This window comes from Drosophila pseudoobscura, chromosome 2 (genome assembly GCF_009870125.1).
Source record: "Drosophila pseudoobscura strain MV-25-SWS-2005 chromosome 2, UCI_Dpse_MV25, whole genome shotgun sequence".
NCBI classification, from domain to species: Eukaryota; Metazoa; Arthropoda; class Insecta; order Diptera; family Drosophilidae; genus Drosophila; species Drosophila pseudoobscura.
Genome location: NC_046679.1, coordinates 386,974 through 410,637, shown reverse-complemented (window position 1 = coordinate 410,637; position 23,664 = coordinate 386,974). Strand labels below are relative to the sequence as shown.

At 50.0% G+C, this 23,664-nt stretch overlaps 1 protein-coding gene across 1 annotated transcript in view; it reads right to left on the bottom strand.

The window, feature by feature from the left end:
• Positions 1-23,664, bottom strand: part of heca (hdc homolog, cell cycle regulator) — an 83,019-nt gene that overhangs the window by 33,984 nt on the left and 25,371 nt on the right. Inside the window, 1 exon segment of the mRNA XM_003736189.4 lies at positions 15,673-15,769. Within this exon segment, the coding sequence (XP_003736237.2) occupies positions 15,673-15,769 (97 nt within the window).

Sequence of the window (23,664 nt, the reverse complement as noted above, 5' to 3'; positions counted from 1 at the left end):
TCGGGCTTTAAGAGGCGCCCCACGAGGAGTACGGGGAGCTTTAATTAATTCGGAAAAGCTCTGCTTTCCTCTGCTCTCCTCTTCTGGCAGTCCACTCCTGGACTGCAGTTTCCACTCCTCTCGGAAATGCTGGAAACAATAATCCTCGACAGAGGAGCGCATTTATTATTGAACCATTCCGAGGAGGGGCCCCATGCCACATGCCTCCAGTGGAGTCTTTCTACGTGCCACGGCAGCTAAGCAGGCGGCAGCCCGAGGCAGCCTGACTCATGTGGCAAGTGGCTCTAGTGACTGTAGTGGCAAGTAGTTTCATATGTCAACGACTGCCTCCCCCCCTGCTGTCAAAGGAGAGGCCAAGCCAAAATTGAAATTGATTTGCAAGTTGAGCTTTGGAATATTAAATAAAAACAGAATCCTCGTGGAGTGGCTTACCACAAATGATTGCCACAAATGGAGGACACTCCCAGAGAGCGGGGCAGAGCAGAGGACTGGTCCTTCAAGAGCAGGGAATCCCCGAGTTTAATTGGCTAAGTAAATACAATGTAATTACGAGAGGGACAAGGAGAGGGACAAGGAGAGGGGTGAGAGGGGGTTGCCACAAATCGAATTAGTTTCGTTTACATTGGGGATTACGATGCATTAGACGATGCAACTCCACTGCGGACTGCTGCAACAGTTGCCGGACGAGGAAGGTGCTTCTCAAGAGCATAAACGCTTCTTCTCCTCCGCCCAGCGGAAGTCCCGAACAGAGACAGCGACACAACGGACGAGCGCTCCTTGCCCCTTTCTAATCGAAAAGTTGCTGCTGCAGAAACTGTCAGCGAAAGAAAAGAAATCGAAGCGAGAGTCGAGTATCCGTCGAGTCCTCTTTTATCAGAGTTTCGGAAGAGGAGGAGGGGGAGGGAATGGTCAGACTACGAACAAATTTCTTATGCACACAGCGGGTGGGTGTGGGCGGGGACTGCCACTTGCCACTTGCCAGTTGGCTGTTGGCTGTTGCAAGTCTATGTCCTGTGCCCCAGACACTTGAGTCGGGTCGAGCGGCTATAAAGGTGACAATAACTTAACGAGCAATGAACCTCAGGTGCTGCCGCTGGCCCTGCCCCCTGCCACTGCCACTGCTGCTCTGACTACTGCTCTTGATGAGGCAAGTTGTTGTTGCTGCCACTGTCGACCGGCGACGCTGTTGCAGGGAAGTGCCACTAAATTGTTGAAGATAACAGCACGGGGAACAAGCACAGGGGCAGGGGCAGGGGCAGGGGCAGTGGCAGTGGCAGCCATAGAGGAAGGACAGAGCAGCATGTGGTCAAAGCGGGTCTCCCTGCTGCCCCCTTTTTCTCTATCAGAATGTGGCCCCCCACAGCAGAAACTCTTCAATTTTTGGCTTTGAATACAGAATGTACTCGTATATGGGTGCACAACAGTGCGTATGATGAATGGCAGTGGAACAACCGAAGCGTTTTGCTCCTTTTGTTGATTTGCACGTGTGAGGACAAACAGGAGACAGAAAACAGAAAAACAGGAGACAACGAACCCGAGAGAACACGAGAAATGAGCTGCTGAAATGGCAATCTAAGTGACTGTCGACTCGAGACTTGAATTGGAAAGAAAAGAACATAAAGAGAGGGATGGAGGGGGGTGGAGAGAGGAGGGGAGCAGTGCTCAAGGAGCTGTTTGCCAGATGCCAGGATAAAAGCTCAAAGGCAAACACGCATCTCACATCCACATCTACATCGAGAAACACCCAAAAAGTACGAAATATTCAAACACAGCAAAGCAGCAGCCAGGCCCTGACTAGTACACTCTCCTTCGCTGGATCCTCCATCTTCCCGGAGCTGAGGGGAACTTCCGTAGGTGTACCCTGCAAACGCTATAAATACTCAGCTCTCAAAGGGCTGCTGCAGAGACGGTCAGAGGGGAAAGGCAGGAGGGGGGAATGGTAATCTCAAGGTTCACAGTCCAACGCCTCTTCTCCACAGCTGCAGCCTGCAGCCTGCAGCGGCAGGTTCATCCTCTACTTGAGAGCATTTCCCTTTATTCATTCATTCACTCAGTCAGTCAGTCATTCATTCATTCACTCACTCATTCATTCATGATGGATGCACTCAGATCGCAGGTGACGAGGCAGCGAATGCATCAAAGTGGAAGACGTCGCTCAAGTGGAAGACAGACTCGTGTGGAAAGCCCGGCCCGTGCCGCAAAGGTGAGCGCCGCGGAGGGGCGGGGAGGGGAGGGGAGGGGCAAACTCATTAAAACCGCATAAAAAGTGGGCCCAGGAAGTGCTCGAACATCTAACATCCCTGACAGTGGGACGAAATGATTAATTATCGTACATCTCTGACCTTTCATGCCTTGCCCCAGCCCCTGTCCCTGCCCCTGCCTCTGCCCCTTCTTGGGGCGTCTGCCACTCTGTTGCAATTCTATCAAAAAGTCATCAAATCATCTCCATTTGAATAAATGACAAAATTTTTTGACAAAATCATTAAATTGAAAGAAGAAAAAATATTAAAAAAAAAAATAATGAAATAATAAAGAAAAAACGTTGTTTTTTTTTTCTCTCATATCAAATGATTTTTATACCCGATACTCAAAATGAGTATTGGGGTATATTAGATTTGTGGTAAAAGTGGATGTGTGTAACGTCCAGAAGGAATCGTTTCCGACCCCATAAAGTATATATATTCTTGATCAGCATCAATAGCCGAGTCGATTGAGCCATGTCTGTCTGTCCGTCTGTCCGTCTGTCCGTCCGTCCGTCTGTCCGTCTGTCCGTCTGTCCGTCTGTCCGTCCCCTTCAGCGCCTAATGCTCAAAGACTATAAGAGCTAGAGCAACGATGTTTTGGATCCAGACTTCTGTGATATGTCACTGCTCCAAAAATATTTCAAAACTTTGCCCCGCCCACTTCCGCCCCCACAAAGGGCGAAAATCTGTGGCATCCACAATTTTAAAGATACAAGAAAACCAAAAACGCAGAATCGTAGAGAATGACCATATCTTTTAGACTGCAGAATCTGAATTGGATCGTATTACTATTATAGCCAGCATCAAGAAAACAATTTCATTTTTTCTCGCCCTGTCTCTCTCTAACACACACGTAGCATAGGCGGCTTTGCTTAGAGTAAAACATTAGCGCCTAGATCTCAGAGACTATAAAAGCTAGATCAACCAAATTTGGTATCCACACTCCTAATATATCGGACCGAGACGAGTTTGTTTCAAAATTTCGCCACACCCCCTTCCGCCCCCGCAAAGGATGCAGATCTGGGGATATTCATAAATCTCAGAGACTATTAAGGCTAGAGTAACCAAATTTGGTGCACACACTCCTTTAAGATGTCACTATAAAACGTATATCTCAGAATTTCGCCCCACCCCCATCCGCCCCCACAAAGGACGAAAATCTGTTGCATCCACAATATTGCAGATTCGAGAAAACTAAAAACGCAGAATCATAGATAATGACCATATCTATCAGATCGCTGAATCTGGATCAGATCAGATCATTTTTATAGCCAAAGGAAACAAATCAATTTGCAGTGGCTACGCAGCGCGTGACGTCACGCTCAGACTGATTTTCTGTCTCTCTCGCACGCACTCTTTGTCGTGTCGTTTAATATTAGCGGCGTCTGCCGGAGGAGAGATATACTGATTTAGTATCGGGTATAACTTTAGAGTTGCGGTGTCCGCAGCAACTCACAACGTTCCTCCTCGTTTAATAACTTTTTGTGGCCGCGAAATAAATGATTCGGACAGAAATGGGAACTGCTCCCAGGGGCTCATTAATTTTGAGCAGATCCCCTGAAGCCCCCTCCCCGCCGCACACCCTCTCCCAAAGGGGGGGGGGAAACTGCGTGCTGTGGTGCGGGGCGGTGCGGAGTGGTGCGGGGTGGTGCGGTGTGGTGCACCATTGTTCTTTTTCTTCTTTCTGTGTGAAAAATCATTTAAACTTTTTTCCCAAAAGTGTTGTTGTTCGTTTTTTTAACCGCAATCCCCGACTGACATGAACATGAACCATTAATCATCGCCAAATGTAAGAGCGGCAGCACCAAAAACTTGTCACAGAGCAAAACTGTTCGCGAGGGACGTGGGAAGGACACGAGTACCCACTCCACTCCCCGTCGGAGCCCCGACAAAAACTCTCACTTTCTTCCCACAGCGCAGTGCCAGTGCAAGGCAATTAAATGGCCGTCTCTCTCTCTCTCGCTCTCTCTCTCCCGCTCATCGCTCATGGAGCGACTGAAGCGACTGCAGCGACTCCGCCGCCTCTGACTCATTCGCTCTCCGGCTCCCCCTCCTGCGCTGCACTCCTCTCTTGCTGAACGATTTACTTGCAATTTTTCATTAAGCGAAATTAAAATGCAGACAGCGCCGATGCCCGAGGAGAGTAGGGGGGGAAGGGGGGTGACGGAGGAGGAGTGCAAAAGAGCTGCACAAAAACCAAAGCAAATAAAACACAAAACATTGAAAAATGAAAACTCAAATACAAAAAGAGACGAAGAAGACGAGCGGCGAAAGTCGAAACGGTGGATACCCTCTCGAAGGCATTGCTATGCTCTCTATTCGATTTGGTTCTCTGCGGAGAATAGTCCTCCGACGAGAAATAATAATACGCTCCCACTCCAAAAGGGTATGATGTAAAAACACAAGAAAAACAGAGTAAAACGAGGGAAGAGGAGAGAGGAAAGAGGGAAAAAACTTGACATTAATCATTACAAGCGCAGACAAAGAGAGCCAGCGGGGAGGGAGGGCGGATTGTCGCGTGTGCAGTTTTTGTGCGAGCATATGGGATGGAGAGGGGAGCGGGAGAGAGGGGAATGATGATGATTTGCAGTTGAGATAACGGTAAATGCAGCAATACCCGCACACAGTCCGTTGCCTGATGAGAGGGATTAAGTAACTGAGATAATGAGAGAGCAGAGAGCAGAGAGCAATAGAGAGGAGGAGAAGCCATGATGGGTCAGAGGATACCCTGTTGGAAAAGTTCCTCAAATGAATACGTCTTCGTTCCGCAATCAACATTCCATGCAAAGGCAAAAGATTTCAAACATTCCCAGGGCCCCCACCTCTTTCCCCCTATTCATGGGGCAAACCCAGTGGCGACGCCACTCATTGGGAATTCACGAACCCAGCCTACATTCCCACGTTCCCCCTCTCTCTCTCTCTCTCTCTCTGTCCCTCTCTTTCGCGTACTCTGGAGGACCTCCTCCTGACAGCAGGCGCCGTTAAGCGGAGCAATTCCAACGCCATAAAGTATACCATAAAAAAGCAAAGTATTTCAAAAATAGACAAGCCTAAGCCCCACACCGCACACCGGACACCGCACACCCCACTACCCCCCGGTAGACGGCAGACGGAGGCCAGGACCCGACGGGCGGCACGCCATTAGTCGGCACATTAGTCATGGGGGATTTCGGAGGCGCGCAAACTTTCTCGGAGGCCCCGAGCCCCGAGCTCCGGGCCGAAGCTCCTCGGAAAAGCAGGCAGCGACTGTATCTACACATGGGCTGCAAAGGACATTAAACCCGTGAGCGGCCAGTGGGGGGGTGGGGAGAGCAGACTTGACGCAGGCGCTTTCTAGGCTCCGAAGCTCCTACTCAAAGCTCTTCCCCGAAGAGAGCAGGCCGGCCGGCATTTGCTTCTGTGCTCTCTCTCGCACGGCCCTGGCCCTGGCCCTGGCCCTGGAGCGGCCGTGACAATGGCCATGGCCATGGCCGTGAAGTGCTTTCCCTCTCCCTCTCCCTCTCTCTCTCTCACTCTGTTTGGATGGCTGTCCTTGTCCTTGCACTTGCCCTTGCGTAGGCGCAGGCACAAGGATACACGCTGTCCCCCACCCCCCGCCCTGCCGGTAGGAAGTGGGAGTGATGGGAGCGAGTGGGGCGGAGGGGGTGGCGAGGAGCCCGTAAATGTTAATAAACTGAAGCTGCACACTCGAGGGCGTGCGCAGGCCTATCCATTTGCCCCTCGCCTCCTCCCTGATGGCAATGATTTTCATGCCGGGTGCTTTGACCTTGTCCTTGCACCTATCTACCTCTGCCCCCCCTCTCTCTCTCTCTCTCTCTCTCTCTCTGTATCCAGGCACTGTCCCGTCTCTTTCTTTCCTTCCTTCCTTCTCGTGGGAGTTATTTGGGAAATGTGCGGCACGCAGACTTTCTGGCCCCCAAAAACCGTCTGACGCGTTTATATATTATTCAAGGCGAAGGTCGACGCCAGAGAAGGGGTCGAATGGGGAATGGGGCATGAGGGGGGATATATGCGTGGGAAAATCTGTATTTCGGGCGTGGGGGCCGGCGGGCGGAGGGGCATGCCGCACAGCAGCTTTAAGTGGGGATTTTATGGCATTGCGCTCTAGACACAATTTAATATCGAAGGAATAAAAATAATAAAAGGTGTCTGAACCTGAACCTGCTGCAGACAATAAATATAGGGGACCCCGCTCCTGGCCAATAAAGTCCCTTCCTCCCATTCCACTCCTTTAACTGTAAATATTTGATATTTAAATTTTTGGGAATAAAGTCAGAAAGAGACGAACGGAGCCGACAGCCGCTTGGCTTTGTCATAAAATTGATTGGTTTCTCTGCCTCTTCTATCCGTTTTTCAGGTTCAAAGCGCATTTCCAGACCAAGCCCCCCCCCTCCCCTCTCGCACCCCCTGATCCTCGCATGACAGGTGTCGGACGAACTGCTCATCGAGGCGGAGAAACAGCAGCGGCAGCGGCAGCTCAATCGAACGGGGTCACTGGCTGGGACAGCGCGAAAGTGGACAGCGAGCAGGGAACAGGAGGATGAGGAAGAGGAGGGAAGAGTGCAGAGTGCAGAGTGCAGAGTGAAGAGTGCAGAGGGAAAGAGAAGAGCAGAAATGGAAATGAAGTTCGAGCTGCCGCTGCAGCAGCTGCTGTTATTAAAAACTTTTTGCCTAATTGGCAACTTTGTAGACAGAGTCCGAAAGAGCCTGGGAGGGAGAGAGAGAGAGAGAGAGAGAGAGAGGGGGGGAAACCGCCAAAAGAGCAGAGTCAACAATAACAGAATAAGGAAGCGATGGCCGAAGTAAAGGATACCCTTGGGGGGGCAATCGATTCCATATTTCCATATTTCTGGTCCAAACGAATATGCCCTCAAAAAGAGTGTGCAAAAGCGGAGCAGAAGCCCGCGAAACATCGTTTAGGAGTCATCCAGGATGCAGGATGCTGGGGAAGCCCTGCCATTCTGTTCGGTTCCATAATGGCCAACATAAAGTGAGTTTAAGAGTCGTTATGACTGCTGCTGCCGAGGTTGCAAGTGGCAACTGCCACTAGCAGGGAGCGTGTGGCGGGGAGGGGGGGAGGGGAGGGGACAGACAACTTGTTCTCTCTTTGATTTTATGGCCAGAAATTGGCAATTCCATCGCACATCGATGGCAAACAAGGATAAACCGGGAGAGCTGTTGTCGTCCTCGTGCTGTTGCATAGGAATTGGCCATAAAAAAGCTTTGGACGGGCTCATAGAAGCTCAGCATTATCGTTCGATTATTTCTCCATAAGCAGAAGCCACTCAACGATCGCCGGGATTAGATACGATTCGATTACAATAGAAAAAGGCAGGGACCAAGGCAGGATATTCCATATTCCATCCAGCTTTAGTTCGTCGCTCAGTTCAGAGGATTCTCCTCTGCCTCAATGTATCTGTATCTACAGCACTCTGTGGCAGCACTCTTCAGGTGCACAACAGAAGCACAATTAACATTTTCCATTTTCCACTTAATTGTTGCTTTGTTTATGCACTCAGCAGCCTTCTAGTTGTTGTTTTTGTGGCACACACACACACTCACACACACTCACACACACACACACACACAGAAAAGCAACAGAACAAGAACAAATTACTTTGAAAAACATATTAAGCAATTTATTTTCATTAACGCAAATAAAACTAAAGACTCGAAAAAAGAAACATTAATTTGCTGCCCTCAAGCGTGACCACGCCCCCCCCCCCCCCTCCCTCCTCCATTAGACAGCAAAAATTGAAGAAAAATCACTGAAAAAATTGAATTTCTGCCACACATACGTGTGTGTCTGCGCATCTGTGTGTGTGCGTGGATATTCTCCATTGGAAAAGCGTGAAAAACAAGCGAAAAACTACACAAACGAAGTACAATTAAGCGGCGGGAAAATGATGCATAAATCAAAGTCAAATGAAAACGAAAAACGAACATTAGAGACCGCCAGAACTAGGCGAAACTAGAGCTGAACTTTGGAGATTTATAGATCCACAATACAGTGGGGAGGGGGCAGGGGGTGTTCGGTTGTGCCTCACGTCGAGGGTGGAGAATCAGTAGCGAGACAGCGTCCGATGGATGGGAATTATGTCATCGCCAGGCAGACCGAAAGCGAAATCGATTCAATTAAAATGTGTATTTCTTTGGGGCAAAGGAGCGGGGCTCCGGTTTGGGGGGGTCGGGTGCCGGAGTCTCCATCTGAATCTGAGTCTGAATTACAATAATTCCCAATGCACTCGTGCGAGTGCACCGCCGTCGTTGCCTCGCCGAGGAGCGCCTTCAAATGGGGCCTGACACTTGATGATGACGATGGCTATAATGATCGTAATGAGCGCAGTGATGATCGTCATTAGGCAGGCAACGGACATTATGTCAGTCAGTCAGGCAGCTGTCATACAACGAGTCAGAGCTGTCTTTGATCCCATCTCCCCTCCCCCCTTCGTTCCCCGAGAGGAGCGCAACTGTTGGACTTGTCGCTTCTCGAGTTTCCAGCAAACAATCCCCGAAATTAATTCAAATAAAATAAATTACTCGTACGGAAAATACACGTACATTTTGCAGGCTGCACCCGGGTACGGGTACCCGTACCCCATGCCCATCTTGCATCCATCTGCCCCCTTTAGTGGCAGCAGCAGTGGCACTCTCATTTGGCCAATTTCTCTCTTCCAGGCAAATGAAGCGTTAACTTCGCAAAAACAAAAAAGGCAACACACAAAAAATGGAGATACAAAACCCAACGAAAATTGCAACCCGTCGCGGTTCAGTGGCTCACACGGAACGGCGGCAGCTGCAACGGCTGCCACTGCAACATCATCGCTGCTGCAACATCGAAAATAATTCCAGGCCGGGCCTTAAAAATTTCAATTAACTTTCGAGCGAGAAAACAACTGCAAGAAATGCGGAAAATGACAGAGAAAACAAAAAAAAAACGGATAAAAATTTAAAACAGAAGAGAAAAAACATTTAAAATGGAAATTAAGGCATTCACAATAAAATCCCTCCATTAATGCTATAAAAATAATGTTTTAATGAGTTTTCAGTCTCGTTTCCAGAGGGGATTCCACATACAGTGCGTGCCATAACTGAAGAGAAGGTATCTCGAGTAGGTCTCTTCTTTGAACAGATCCCCAATAACCGATTACCAACCAAATCAATCGATTGCGTAAGAACTATCGTCGAATCATTATCGAAAAAGTTTTTCTTTTGAAATTTCATTCCTAGACAGCCCATGGAGGGGGCAACGAGATTCAAGTGGAAGCTGTGGAACGAAATGTCAGGCCATGCCACACAAGACTGACAGCAGTCTCCCCTTCCCCCCTTCCCTCCCCCTCCCTGTATCGGATCGACCTTGCTGCACTTTTAAGCGTTTGAAACATTTTCGATTTTATGTTCATAAAGGCCTCGGAATCGTAGCCCCAGACCAGACCAGACCAGACCCAGACCCAGACACCGCTGACACCTCCATCAAAGCCAGACTTTTGTATCTGTATCTGTATCTTTGTGTGTATCTGTGCGTGTGTGTGTGCGTTCTGCGAATGCCTTTGTGTGCGATATATCTAAATGAAATCATAAAAAACTGCGACGAGACAACGTCCAACGTGTGGCGGGTGTGGGTGTGGGATTAACACTAGCCGCCACCTGGCTGAGAGAGGGGCCCGAGGAGGAGGAAGAAGGGTGCCGCCTGCCCACAGGTGACACACACAGGAGGGTGGGGAGGGGGGGGGGGAAGGGGAACTCATGCTTTTCGATGATTTTCTCACTCTGATTTTTCATTGTGAACTGTTTATTGTTGATTGTTGATTGTGAATTGTAAACAAATGCTTAATTGTTGGCAATGCAAGTGACGCGCTGCTTCTGACTCCGCGAGAGAGTATCTATGTATCTGTGTATCCGTGCATCTGTGTGGGCAGTGTATGAAGTGTTTGTGCCATTTTTTAGGTTAAATACATTATTGAGTGGTACGTGTGCGTGTGTGTGTGCGTGTGTGTGCGAATGCTCGTTAACATCAAAAGTCAATGCATTTTAAATTTGTTTAATGCGCGCCTTTTTCGCATTTGCTTTGTCGTTGTAATTAGCGCGTTCCCCCTGAGAGCCCCCTGAGAGAGTGCGCACAGTGGGGCGGGGCAAACGAAAAACATACAACACATTTCTAGTGCCACAAAACAGAAGAAAAACAAACAAAACTGAAGCCTAAACATGAAAGAGGGACGTCGTAGCAGAACGCTATCTGAAGAAACATATATTATATTTCTACTCCCAAGATCCGAGGGTAAGAAGCACCACTACCGATAGCTATCGATACATTCGATACTGGCACAATCTAAAGTTTAAGGCCCGAAGTGGGCTGCAAGCTGGAACCTCCTCCTCCTCTTTTGTATCGAAATTTTCAGCAACCTGCCCCACTGTGCGCTGTCGGGCAGGTAATCGATGCCAGAAAGTGAATATTTATTCAATATGAAATGACGAGCTGGACAGGAGACACCTCTGAAGCCTTGATATCTCTGTTGAGCTTCTCCCTCCCCACTCCCCACTCCCTCTTCATCCGCCCCTTCTCCTGCCTCTTCAGGGCTGCCGTGTGTGTGTGTGTGTGTGTGTGTGTGCTTGCGGCAGGCAGAAAGCTCAACAGAAAGTTCAACAACATTTCAATGTCGGTCGCTGGGTCTGCCTTCTCATCACTCTCCCTCTCACTCTCAATCGCTCCCCACCCCCTCCCTCTCTCCCCCTCTCTCCCTCTACACGTTCTGTCATTCTTAATGTCTGTCGGAATATGTCTTCGTCTCTGTTTCTGGCTCTGCGGCTCCTCCGGTGCGGTTCTGTCCCCTGTCTGTGGAGGAGGGACAAGGACATCGGCGCCGGCATTATCCTGTGCCTGCAGGCGGCAAACTTAATGACGGGAAATACCAAAATCACCTACAAAAACAGGAGGGGGGGTGATGGGGTGATGAGAAAATTGAAATTAAATTTTCCACAAAATGTCATTCAAAATCTGCTGCTGCCCGAAAAGGGACCTAAGCTGTGCGGGGGGTCATTGAACCCCCCAGAAAGTGGGGGCCCAGCTCTGGCTTGTTAGAAATATGGCTTTGTTCATTGCCTCGCTGGCATTTAATTAAGCTGCAAACAGAGAAAAGGACAGATGACATATGACGGAGGGGGTGCCACAGAGTGGTGGGTGGGGAGGGGGCAACATAATTATTCATTTTCATTGCGCACTTTTCGTGCCACTTGAGCAAATTTTGTGGCTCTTCTGCGGCAGCGGCGGAAGATTGCCAGCAATTTGCACCACGCAATAGATTGAAATAAATGGCACACACACGGCCAGGGGGGGGACCATTGCGAGGGGAGGGGAGTTGCAACATAGCATCTGGGGGAGGCGGCGAGGGGAGCGGGTGCTCAATGTTTGTCTGTGTCCGTTGCAGCAGGGCAGTGTCTGCAACATGTTGCCATGACAATGACTGCCGACTGTCGACTGTCGACTGTTCGGCGCCGTCTGGCCAAATGGAAAGCGCACACAAGGATACACACAGATGTATCTGCATATCTGTGCGTGTATGTGTGTGTGTGTGTGTGTGTGTGTGCATTTATAGACACACCACACAATGCATATCAAAATGCTCAGATGACAACAGCAACATCTATCTCTATCTGCCAGATGCAGCCGCCAGTGGCAACAACAGAGTGACAAAGGAGGCAGGAGGCAGGCGGCAGGAGGCTGCTTCGAGTGGTACTCCCAAGTGCGTGGCGTGGCAAGTACAGAGGAAGGTGAGAAGGCACTATCCTTCCGAGGGAAAGGAAACGAAAGACAGTTACAATAAATGTCATGTTTAAGGCAGTCAAGCGACGCACATCACTCCGCCCTCCGCTCTCCGCTCTCCCCTGCTCTCTCTCGTGCAACAGACAAGGCCCCAAGCCCCGAACAGACCTCGAGTTGAATCCACTCCCACCTGAGTGTGGGCGCAGAATACGGAGAAACGAACGGAGCAGCGAAAAGTTTTGCATAAATTTGTCGCCTTTAAAGAAATTTAATATCGCGTGGAATTTTCGACTGCAGCGCCAGTCTGTCACACATGTTTGATGCATGACCCGAGTCTGTCAGGGGCAGGGGCAGGGGCAAAGGGGTGGGGGGAGCGAATGTCCAGATACGATGTTCTGCTCTGGCCAGCGTCTGCAAAAATGCTGGGCCTGCCAGTGGCGCCTATCAACGGAATTGCACGTCGTTTCAATGCAATCCATTCTTTTGCGAGGCGGAACGAGGCCTCGCGAGCGTCGAGGGGCTCGAATAGGATATACCCTAGGATATGCTTGCTTCAGCGGTGAGGCCCCAAACCAGACTATTACAGGGTATCTACGATTGTCGCGCTTCGAGAGGGAGAGGGAGAGGCACAGGGACAGGGAGAATGTTCAGCCATCAATCTGGGAAAGTGTCGCCTGTCCAGAGTCCGCGGCGAGAAGTGCGAAAAACGGAAACCGAATCCACGAGATTCCGTCTCGGGAAATTCCCCCATCCCCCACCACCCCCACCCCGCTGGAAATGGAGAGGGGAAATGTAATGTCAGTTCAGCAAAACGTTGAAGGCGAAAGAATGAAAAAAAAGAGAACGATCGCAGAGCAAACAGAACAAAACAAGAGAAAACATTTATTTCCATTCAAATTTCAGCTCCGATTCCATTGCAGACAGAGAGAGAGAGAGACAGAGGGAGAGCGAGAGAGAGACATGTGGGCAAGTGCTCATCAATCATTTATGCACGAAACTTATTTTCCTGCTTAAAAGTTTGTTTTTTGCACAAGAATTTCGTTTCGTTTCGTTTCGTTGCGGCAGCGACAAAGATTGATTGGAACATTCAAAACGAGGAGAAACAGAAACCGGAGCAGATCTGCTTTGAATCATCTTTTGTTTGTATGGAGAAGGGCCACGCGGCCCTTTAAAGGATTAAGGAAGGACCAGAACAACAATTAGCAGATGTGCGGATTGAATCGGAATCAGAATCGGAATCCTCGGTGCTTTGTTAATTATAATTATTGCTGATTAAAGCCCCCGTAGCCAGCGTATCCCTTTTTTATTGGATGACGCAAATCCCTCGACGGCCAGAATGTCGACAGCTGAAGAGGAGATTTCGGGGGTATCTGGGGGTCAGACGGGCCTTGGGCCATGGCCATGATATGCTGATTAAAAAATCAACGAGGCGGCTTAAAGAGCAGCGAAGGAACAACAACAGCGGCAGCGGCAGCAGCAGCAACCCTTTCGGGAATCGAGTGGCAAATTGCTGGATGATTAACAAGTTGACTCGGGACTTGATTATGACGAACCGGTTCCGCGGTTCAACATTCGGCATTCCGCATCGACGGGGGTTTGGGCTTGGGCTTGGGCTTGGGCTTAGGAAAATCCTTCGGGCAAACAGTGGGAGATCCTGTCGGTCGGAAAACTTTCGAGCCGGCAACTTGTCCGTTGCAATGGAAAAAAGTTTCGTCTGCTCGAGCAACTTTCCGCTGAATTTTTCAGTATCTGCCTGCAGTGCCCTAGCGCGGAGGGTGGACTGATTTTGAGGTCTACTTTGGAGCTTCACGTAGTCTAAGATGGTGTCTGGGCCATAGCCCATTCGGTGTGACTGTACTCAGAGATGGGATCGGGTATCGGGTATCTAGTAGTCGTTAGATTCTCGAGGCCAGATAGTGCTGCTTCCAGCCAAATCCAGGCAAATCCTAGACGGGTTTCTAGACCAAAAATTTAATACGCCAACGCTTGGCATTGCTTTGGTTCTGGTTCTGGTTCTGTTTTGGGCTTTGGGGGTTGCATGGCATTTTGAATGGCATTAAATATTTATAAATTCAATACCGAATGCAATTTGGAATGCATGCCAGCGCGGCAGACTGCCAAAAAGGGAGAGGGATCCTGCCACAGCAACAACAAATTGAATTGTAAAGTTTTTAAAAGCAATTCTCTCCCAGACAATCCAGCTCCATCTCTCCCCCTCCCCCTCCACCTCTCTCTGTCTCTCCTGTGGCTCATACGCTACTCGGGAGGGGCAGGGGAATCCCAGCGTACCAGCTGCAGATACAGATACATTTGGCAGACACAAGCATTTCGGCATCCACGCAAAACATATTCAAAGCTCACTCGCAGCATTAGTGGAAGGGGAACGGGGTAGGGGAACGGGGACAGGTGGTGAGGGCACGGGTACGTGTACGAGTATTTCGGCTTTTGTTGTGGTGCCCCTACTCTGCCGTCCCTTTTCCACTTATCCGTATCCGTGTCCTGCCGTGCAATCGCTCCCCGTCTGCTCCTTATGAAATATTCAAGGCGAACTCCAAGGATTGCTGCATCCAAAGGATACACACACGTGCCCGTCCGTCTATCTGTCTGTCTGTCTGCCACATGGTTATGATTTCATGAGGCACGGTCTGCAGGCTGCGGCCTGTGGCCTGTGGCAGGATTGGCCTCCCCTGCAACCGCAAATGGAGAACTTGGCCCTTGATTGCTTGCGGGGCTCGCTAATTGCCACTTGAAGCAATCTTGTGGGTGGTCCCCCGTCCCGGATCAGTCCTGAGCTCAGCCTCGGTCTCAGCCTCCTCGATGGTTCAATAGCCGCTCGAAATAATAGACCGCAAGACCCTCACAAACAATCGTATGAATGCAACAAAAACTACTCAGAAGAAGAAACGCCAGCGAAGCATTATCGATGGGATTTCCAAGGGGCCTATCGATCCCACTCCAACGCATCATCGCAACCGCAATCGAGGCACTCTCTCCCTCTGGCATCCACCCGTCCATTCAGGAACGATCTTGCACAGCAAGCAGTATTGGGTATTGGGCCCGCAAGCAGAGCAAGCAGTCGAGTTCTGCCTGCGTTGGCATTATTATTGGAACTGTAAACAGAAAAAATAATAGAAAGGGGAGGCGGGGGGTTGATTAGAAGAAGATCAGAAGGAGTACAGCTGCTGCTGCTGCTGCTTCTGCTATACGATACGCTTTCCACCGACGCTTTTCCATCGGATATGCATGGCCTTCGTTGTTGTTGTTACATTTTCTGGTCTATTTTCCTGCCACTTCCTGGAACCGCTCATGTGACTGTAAAAACAGCTTGGGCGATGAATATTTCCACTGTTTTCCCAAGAATTCTGTGTGTGAGCTTCGGACCGGAGGCTGAGACTTCCAACAACAGCTGAAAATTATCTAATCAGCCCCCCCACCGGCCTCGGTCCCACATAACACCAGGCCGGCCATATCCAATGGCAAGTTTAGCGAATCGGGCAGATTTTTGTTGACAATTCCAAGAAAAATGAAACAAAGTTTGCAGAGCTGAGGCTTGCGGGCGAAGCGAGTGAATGAGTGAGTGAATAAGTGATTGAGTGAGTGAGTGAATGTCCGATGAATGGATGGCTTGGGTAGCTTAGATTAAAGATACATCGTATATCTATTACTCACCTTGACTTGATAAGAATTCAAACGCGTATTCGGCAGCTTGTTGAACGCCGAGAAGTCCAAGCGACGTGAGAAGATGCCGTTGCAACCAGACGTCGAGCTGCAAAGAGGGGGACAGACAGGGAGATAGATGTAAGTAAACAGATAAGGGAGTGCGGTAAAATGTGAATCAGAATGCGAAATTCCATTCGTCGAGTAAAAATTTACATTCTATGACAGCGCTCAGACGCCGGGGCGGTGGGGGGTGGGCGGTGTTCGGTGGGGGCACTGCATGTGGCAGCTGACAGGCAAAACGGAAATTGCAAGCCGTCGGAGGGGCAAGGCGAGGGGGGCGAGTGAGTTATGATAAGGATTTGGCCCTCCCCCCTATATATGTGTACGTAGTGCCGGCTTAGGCCACGTACTGGCTGCTGTCCAATGGTTTCCCCTCTGACTAATCGAATCGCAGTCGAACTTATGTAAATCGAATGCCATGCAACAGTCAAACCGGTGCACCGGTGGGGAGATCCGTACTCTATTCCCCTCGTGGCAGTTCCACTGTACTGTCTGTATTCCACTTGTAGAACTTACGTGACTTTCGAGTTCCTTTTGGATCGACACACCGCGCTCTTCCATTTTCATTTCACTTCCCCACCCCTCTCTCTCATGCTTTCTCTTTCTTCGGCTCTTACGTCATCCGCCAGATACAAATATTAAAACAAAAGCAACAAGTAATCCGTGAAAGCCTTAAGAGCTTAAGAAACAACAAACGGAACGGCCAAAAAATGCATAAAATTCAAACGAATAAAATTGAAAATAATTCCCCCAAGCGGAGTTCTGCCTCTCCCTCTTTGGTTGTGGCACGTGGTACCGAGAATTTCTTATAAATATTATTGTACCCTTAGCCAGAGGGCATTACGATTATGACGATAGATGGAATTGGTGGATTACTTCGGAATACTTTGATCCGATCTTCTAGGGTATCAAAATCGTCGGTGCTCTGCCTACAGTCGAAAAGAGCAAATAAAGTTATCAACAAAAAGCAAAACAAAAACAAAAACAAAACAAAAACAAAAACGAAAGCAAACAAAAAATGTGCAAAAAAAAGACTGCAAAAACGAAACAAACAGCAACAACAAAACCCAGAAGAAAGAGAGCAAAAAACAAGAAACGACAAGAGACAAAAAGAATGAAAAAATAAAAGAAAAAATGAAAAAAACATTCGATGTTGTTGTTGTCGCCGTCCCACAGGCTGACCTTGACATTGAATAGATTTTATTTTGTGTGTTTCTCTTTCTCGAGTTTTTCTTTTCTTTTTTTAATTTTAATTTTAATTTTATTTACTTTTGCAGCGCACCCTCTCTCGCTCGCTCTCTCCTTGGGCAGTCTTATCAGCTGGTCGCGGGGGGGCTTGTGGGGGGAGGGGCCTGCCATTAGCTCATGAGGAATTCCGACTTATCTGCTAGAAAATTATAAATTAAACGAAATAAAGCACTTGGAAAACACTCGCCATGGCCAGCACTCTGTGCACCCTTCCCGAGAGAGTCTTTCCCATCGTATACAGGGTATGTCTATATCTACATATATGTAGATCGATCTGTTCCTTGAGGGTATTACACACGTCGCCCTATTCGTCGCCCTCTCATTCGCTGGTTCCTTGCTTTAGGGACCATAAAAATGTTATAATACGCGTTATTCATTTGCACCTTTGCTTCGTTTTGCTTCGTTTTGCTCCGTTCTGATTATATAACACAAACAAACGGCAGACCCGCTGTCTCGTCCCCCCACCGTCTCACCCGCGCACCCCTTCCCCCTCCCTCCGGCGATTAGTCATTCCGACTAATCGGCTAAACAGCAAACGACAGCGGAACCGAGCGAAATTCGTAAATATCTTTTCTGAAACAATTACAGGGCGGGGCGGGGCGGGGCGGGGCGGGGACGTGGCAAATCTTCAAGTGAGTGGAACAAAAAGGTTAATTAACAGCCACCCACTGATCTCCGTTCGCCCCCTCCCTCCCGGCAAGACTCTGCTAATTTGGGGAATATGAATTATAATTTGGATCCAATACGATCCGATCCGATCCGAGCCGCAGCTGGCCCGCTCGGTGCGATCTTTATTGTTTGCTTATTGATCCGATCGATCCGATCGATCCCGCACCAGCCACCACTCCAGATCGAGATGTGTCCGACGGGCAATGAATTTTAATGGCCCAAATGCTATGCCATTCTCCCATTCTCCATTCCCCATTCCCATTATTGTTCTTTTTTGGCCCGAACACTTGGGCGAGTGTCTGTCCCGGATCAGAAGTGGTTCCCATTTGTACACTCCGATACCCTTCTTTGGGGCGCAGATGGAGCGATTAGGGGCAGACGTGATCCCATCAAATCTTACGATCGTAGAATGAATCATGTATGAATCATATGTATATCCACTGATAAGAAGGAACCCATTCTTGCTATTCCTGCCTCATATTTCACTTATTGTGGTATCCACCCGCTCCGCAGACTCTCATCTCAGCCGTGCCTCAGCTTTTTCGATTCGCGAGTCACACATCCGCCTCCTGTCAATCCCCTAGACCGCCCCCCACCCCCTTTAGCCGATAGCTGTCATTGGAACAATCAGTCAGCATTCGATTGGTCCGTGGTCAGTGTTCTTCCTGTCCGACTGCGGGTTCGCCTTTGCCTGAGATCTGAATGGAAGGTTGGAGGAGCGGGGAGCGGCGGCGGGAGCTCTGTAATTTATAGGCGGCTCCGCTTCCGTCCGTCGCTGTCAGAGCGAGCTCCGAGCGAAGACAAAGGCGGGGCGGAATCCGAATCGGAATCGGAATACCAAACATCACCCCATGTTCAGCGCGGAGAGGGGAGTGTGGAGAGGGGAGTGTGGAGAGGGGAGTGTGGAGTGGGGAGTGCGGTTCCGAGCAGCTGACTTTGACCTTGGTTTGGCCGAAAACAAGCCAACTTGTTATGCGGCCTGGTGTGGAGCAGAGAGCATACCCTCTACGAAGACGGGTCTGTGGTGTGGGCACCAGATGGAGCTCTACTTCTGGCTCTGGAGTGGCTCCAGAGGGTGTCCGTCGGTCGATTACTCCCCGGAGCCATGGCTTCTGATTGTGTTTGCCTTCCGCTGTGTGTACTTTTCCTGTTTTGGCCCTAATTTCACACTAATTTGTAAATTTGCTTTTAATGCCAAAGACAAAGACAAAGACAGAGCCAAAGACCAAACACACAAAAAGACAAAAAGAGGAGAAGAAACCGAAACCGAAGCCCGAAAAGAGCAAAGTTCCGAGCAAATTGTTTGTCCAACGCGAAATACTTGTGGACGTTCCAGTATCTACCGCCCCCCCTGCCCACCCCCCCTCGGAGAGGAGTACGAAAATAAATTGGTGGCAATCAGAACTACGAACGGAATACCAAGGGAGTGGGGAGGGGGGAGGGGTGTTGGGGGGAGTCCCCTCCATAGATAAATCCACCAATCACTTCATTCCGGGGCAATTTTCAATCACGTGCTAAGTGCTGCCAGACGGAGAGTCGATTTGTCTGCCACGTTAGCATGCAGCACGAATCGGAATCGGAATCGGCAGCCCGAAGGAGCCTGATTTGTGCGCTGCATAATTTTCCGTGCCACAAAGCAGGGCGGCGGTGGGGCGGAGGGGGTCACTCCATCAAGTGGCAAACTATTTGCCCTATCACGTACAGATTAAAAATGTGAAATGTTTCAATTTCCATTGCATCGGTACGAGTCTTGCCACACAATACTCGACTCTGGGACCCTGCGAGTCTGGAGCGGGCCCTGTGTCCCCTCCAGACCCCCAGCAGAGCCCCCTCCCCTCGGACTTATGTAAATTCACTTGCGGTGACTTTGCTTTGGCGCCCAATTAGTTTAATTTATGCAAATATACAGCGCGCCCCATTGACAGTGCGTGTCAAAACTATAAGCCAGCGGGAGGCACAGTTCAAGGCGATGTGGGGGGGAGGATGGATGCCAGTCCAATCGAGGGGCAATCGCATAGATGTGTCTGGAATCTGCCCGCTCTGGCGGTGACTTATCTCGATGAAACCCACTGTCCCACTGTCCCTCTGCAGTGGTCATATTTCGAGGCGTCTATTAATAGATTCGCCAGCTTTGCCGCGCCAACAATCGAAAGTGTATCGGATTCGATGGCTCTGATGTTCGTCCAAACTTTGGCTCGGATTCCGCTTCGGTCGCCTCGATCGCTTCGCCCCTGATTTGCATTTGAATGCAGATCTCGACGCGGTTTCGTCTTCCGCCTCGTCGTCGTCGTCGTCGTGGACTGCTTTGGCCTCCAATCCACTCCGAGCCCCATCCACTCGAGTCCCAGCCAAATGTCGCCGGCAATCGAGCAATCGAGCAATCGACAGACAGAAATTCTGGGCGCCGCCGCCACTTGCCATTTTCTGTGTGACTCCTCGAGCTCCTCTTTCCGCCCCACCGACTGTCCCGCGGGTGGGGGGAGATTTGTATTTCTGATAATTTGATTATTATTATTATTATTGTTGTTGTTGTTGGCGGGGGGAGGGGGGGATGGGGGACTGCCACACCTTGCCATAAATTAGACGTTGCCCAAAATGCGAGACAAATGCAAAAGTGGCCACAAAAAGTAAATAGACGAGCGATACACAGGCGGTACACTGTTTTCGTGCATCACGTTTTTCCCATAAATAACTGTGGGCCATGCCTCCCCCCCCCTGCCCCCCCTCCTGCCTCTTGCCACCGAAAACACCTTTTTTATTGCAGAAAATCAATTTTAAATATTACCAAAATAAGTGTATGACTTTTGTGGCTGCTGCTGCGGCTGCTTCTGGTTATTGATTAAATTTGCCACCTCCCCGGGCAACCTGCCACATGCCCCGCCCCTTCATTTGTCTGATTGAACTTTTCCCCGCACACAGCAACAACAAAAACTGCAGTGGGCCAGGCCAACAGACAGACATTTCGGCCAATTTTTAAGGCGAAAGACAAAGAAAAGATAAATCAATGCAAATAAGAGATTGGCGAGAAAAAGGAGGGCTAAGTGGGAGAGTGGAGACGGGGAGGGGGGGTGAGTTTTCTGAAATGGCAAAGTTTGGAAACCACCGCCAGGGAAAACCATCAATTCGAAATGGGTTTCCATCTCCAAAGTCCATCAAGATTTTACTTTCATTTTTTCCTTCAGCACCCCTCCCCCATCCCCTTGCCACCCGTCCCGCCTGGTCAGTGGGTGCGGCGGTCGGTCTTCGATCTGTTCCCATCGCAGTGGCAGGATCCCCGAAAACAAGCCACGCACCCAACAATCCGTTCAGTGAGAAAATCCAAAACCTAATCGAATTTTTCTTATCGCTTTTCCAAATTAACAACCCGACTCCCGTGGGGTGGGGTGGGTTGGGGCAGGGGGGTGGACTGAGAAGGGAGCGGCACATGCAAATGTATTTTCATGTTGGGGTCCCCGGCCCCCGGCCCCCCGTTCCCCCAATAAACAAATTACGAAATACATATATGAAATGCGATACCGCGATCTCCACTGCACTCCCCTAGAGGGAGGTACAGTGGAGACTCGAAAAGAGGAATGCCCGCCCATGCGCTGGCTTGGCATCACTCGAAGAACGGCTGGGGGAGTCCTTATACTGGTCACCCACTGTACTGGAATCTCTACTGAAACTGACCCGCGAATCGGAGGCACTCAATCGGGAATCGGGAATGGGGAATCGGGAGGCAGAGTGCAAAGTGATTAATGGATGCCAAGTATTTAAAACATTTTCCAGCTCTCAACCGCTTTTCCATGAACTGTTGCTGTTATTAATTGTTGTTGTTGATGCCTTTAAACGGCAACTAAAACTAAACGGGTTACTAGCCTCCGCCTCCGCCCCCTCCACCGCCCCCTCCACCGCCCCCGCGTTCGCCCCCGGACTCCGTGCCATCATCGTACGGCAGTATCGCATCTGTTCGATCTCCCGAAACGATCTCGAATTGCAGTCGCTAGTCGCGAGTGGAATTAAACTTTTAGCCAAAGTTAATTGCGCAAATTTGGCCAAGAGGCAGCCAGGGAGGGGGGAGGGGGGAGGGGGGCAGAGTACTGTGATTTAATCCATGGAAATCGCAAATGTTAATCATGTGGGTTGTGTCTGGTGGCAGCAAACAAATGAAGAAACCGACCTGCTCGTACGAGCACTCGTAAACCCATTTATTGCCACACATTCGATGCCCTGCCACTGCCACTTGGACTGCCACTTGGACTGCCACCGGGACCGCCACTGGCACTGGCATGACCCAAAGTACGAGATACGAAGCTGGCGAATTAATTAATAAAATACTCGCACAAAACGGGGAGAAAAACAAGAAACAAATCGAATCGGAGTGAGCCCAAACAATGCTGAGCTAATTAAGGCAGCAGGCCGCCCATGGAACCAGCAGCAACAAAGGCCAGCCCGACCCGCAGACCGACCCACATGCAAGCTGTGGCCAGAGGATACTCGACCATGGCGATGCCCATTAGTCCGTCGGGCAATGGGGACACCTGTCCCATAGCGAGGGGGAAGTGATCCCGGCTGAAATGCAATGAGAGTCGGTTGCCAGGTGGGTGATACCCCCATCTAGGACCTGAGCGCAAACCATTTCCCTTTTCAATCTGTTACATAGATCACCACAAAGCGGGGACACCCTAGAACCCTCGCAGTACCCTGTGGAGTGGAGTGGAGTGGGAAAAACTATTGCACTTGAAGCGCAACGTGAAAACATAAATCATGGCTTTAAGTCATTTTACAGCAATTCCGATTCGGAATTCAAAGCAAAGGCCAAGTCGATGGGATGGAATGGGATGGGGGTGGGGATAGGGGACGGGGGACGTAGGAGAGGCCTAGGCCAGGCCAGGCCCCGGCCACGCATGAACTAAGCCCGCGACTTGGTCTAAGCTGAACTGAACTTTAAGCCCAGTAGCGACTGTCAGTGGAGTGGGGCGAGTGTGTGGCATGCCCCCGCTAAACCACTGAACCACTGAAGCACTCAATGGAGCTGCTGGGCCCCCAAGTCGGAGTCGTGAATGTCATTAGAGTCAAATCAGGTTGATGAGCGCAGAGCAGCGCCGAGCGCATTGGACACCCGTTGAAAGTAAACTAGTTCTCGAGAGGAGACCGACCCCCACCTGGACCTCTTGGGGCTGGGTGCGGCTGCGGCTGCGGCTGCGGCGGCTCTGCTGTCTCCCTGGACACGAATTCAAACTTTAAGCCAGAGAATGCAGGCAACGGCTAGAGACGGCTGGCCAGTGGCCACAGGGACGGTCTTTAAGGCTGAGAGCGAGAGTGCAAGAAACCCATAAATTAGAGCCAGTCCCTGGTCCGTGGTCCGTGGTCTGTGTTCCGAGAGTCGAACCTTATCCGAGTCCTTATCCGCGTGCGTGTGTGTGCGTGTGTGTGTGTGTGTGTGTGGTCAAATAAATAGAAAATTAGCCAGACGAGCGCAAGAAACGTACAAATAATGTGGCTGCTTGCAACATAAAGAGGCAACAACAACGACGCACATTCGAGCCATAAAGGCAGCCACAAAAGGCAACCGGCAGACGGCAAACAGCAAACGGCAAACGGCAGAGGCAACAGCTCATTGCCGCTAATTAATTGCGAGCGGAGCGGAGCGGTCGGTCAGGCGGACCCCGGGAGCAGGAGGCGGTGTGGGGGGGCAGCAGGAGGTGCGGAGCGGGTCCTATAAATTTGCCAACGCCAGCAGCTGTGCGGCGGCGGCCAGCAGCAATCAAAGGCAGCTGTTGGGGCGCGAAATTTAAGATTTACTCAACTCCGAGGAGAGAAGAAAATCCATCTTAAAGCAGAGATAAATGTTGGCTTTTGTAGACAAGAGCAGGTCCATCGATCACTTTATGATTCGCAGGGTATGCAAATCACAGGGTGCCCCCTGTATCCCCTTTCTATACCATGTGTCTCTGTCTCTGTCTCTGTCCCTCTCTCTCGCTGTACTCTATCCACGACAAATCTTATCTAATCCCCTCCTCCCACATTCAAGCCACATTCATG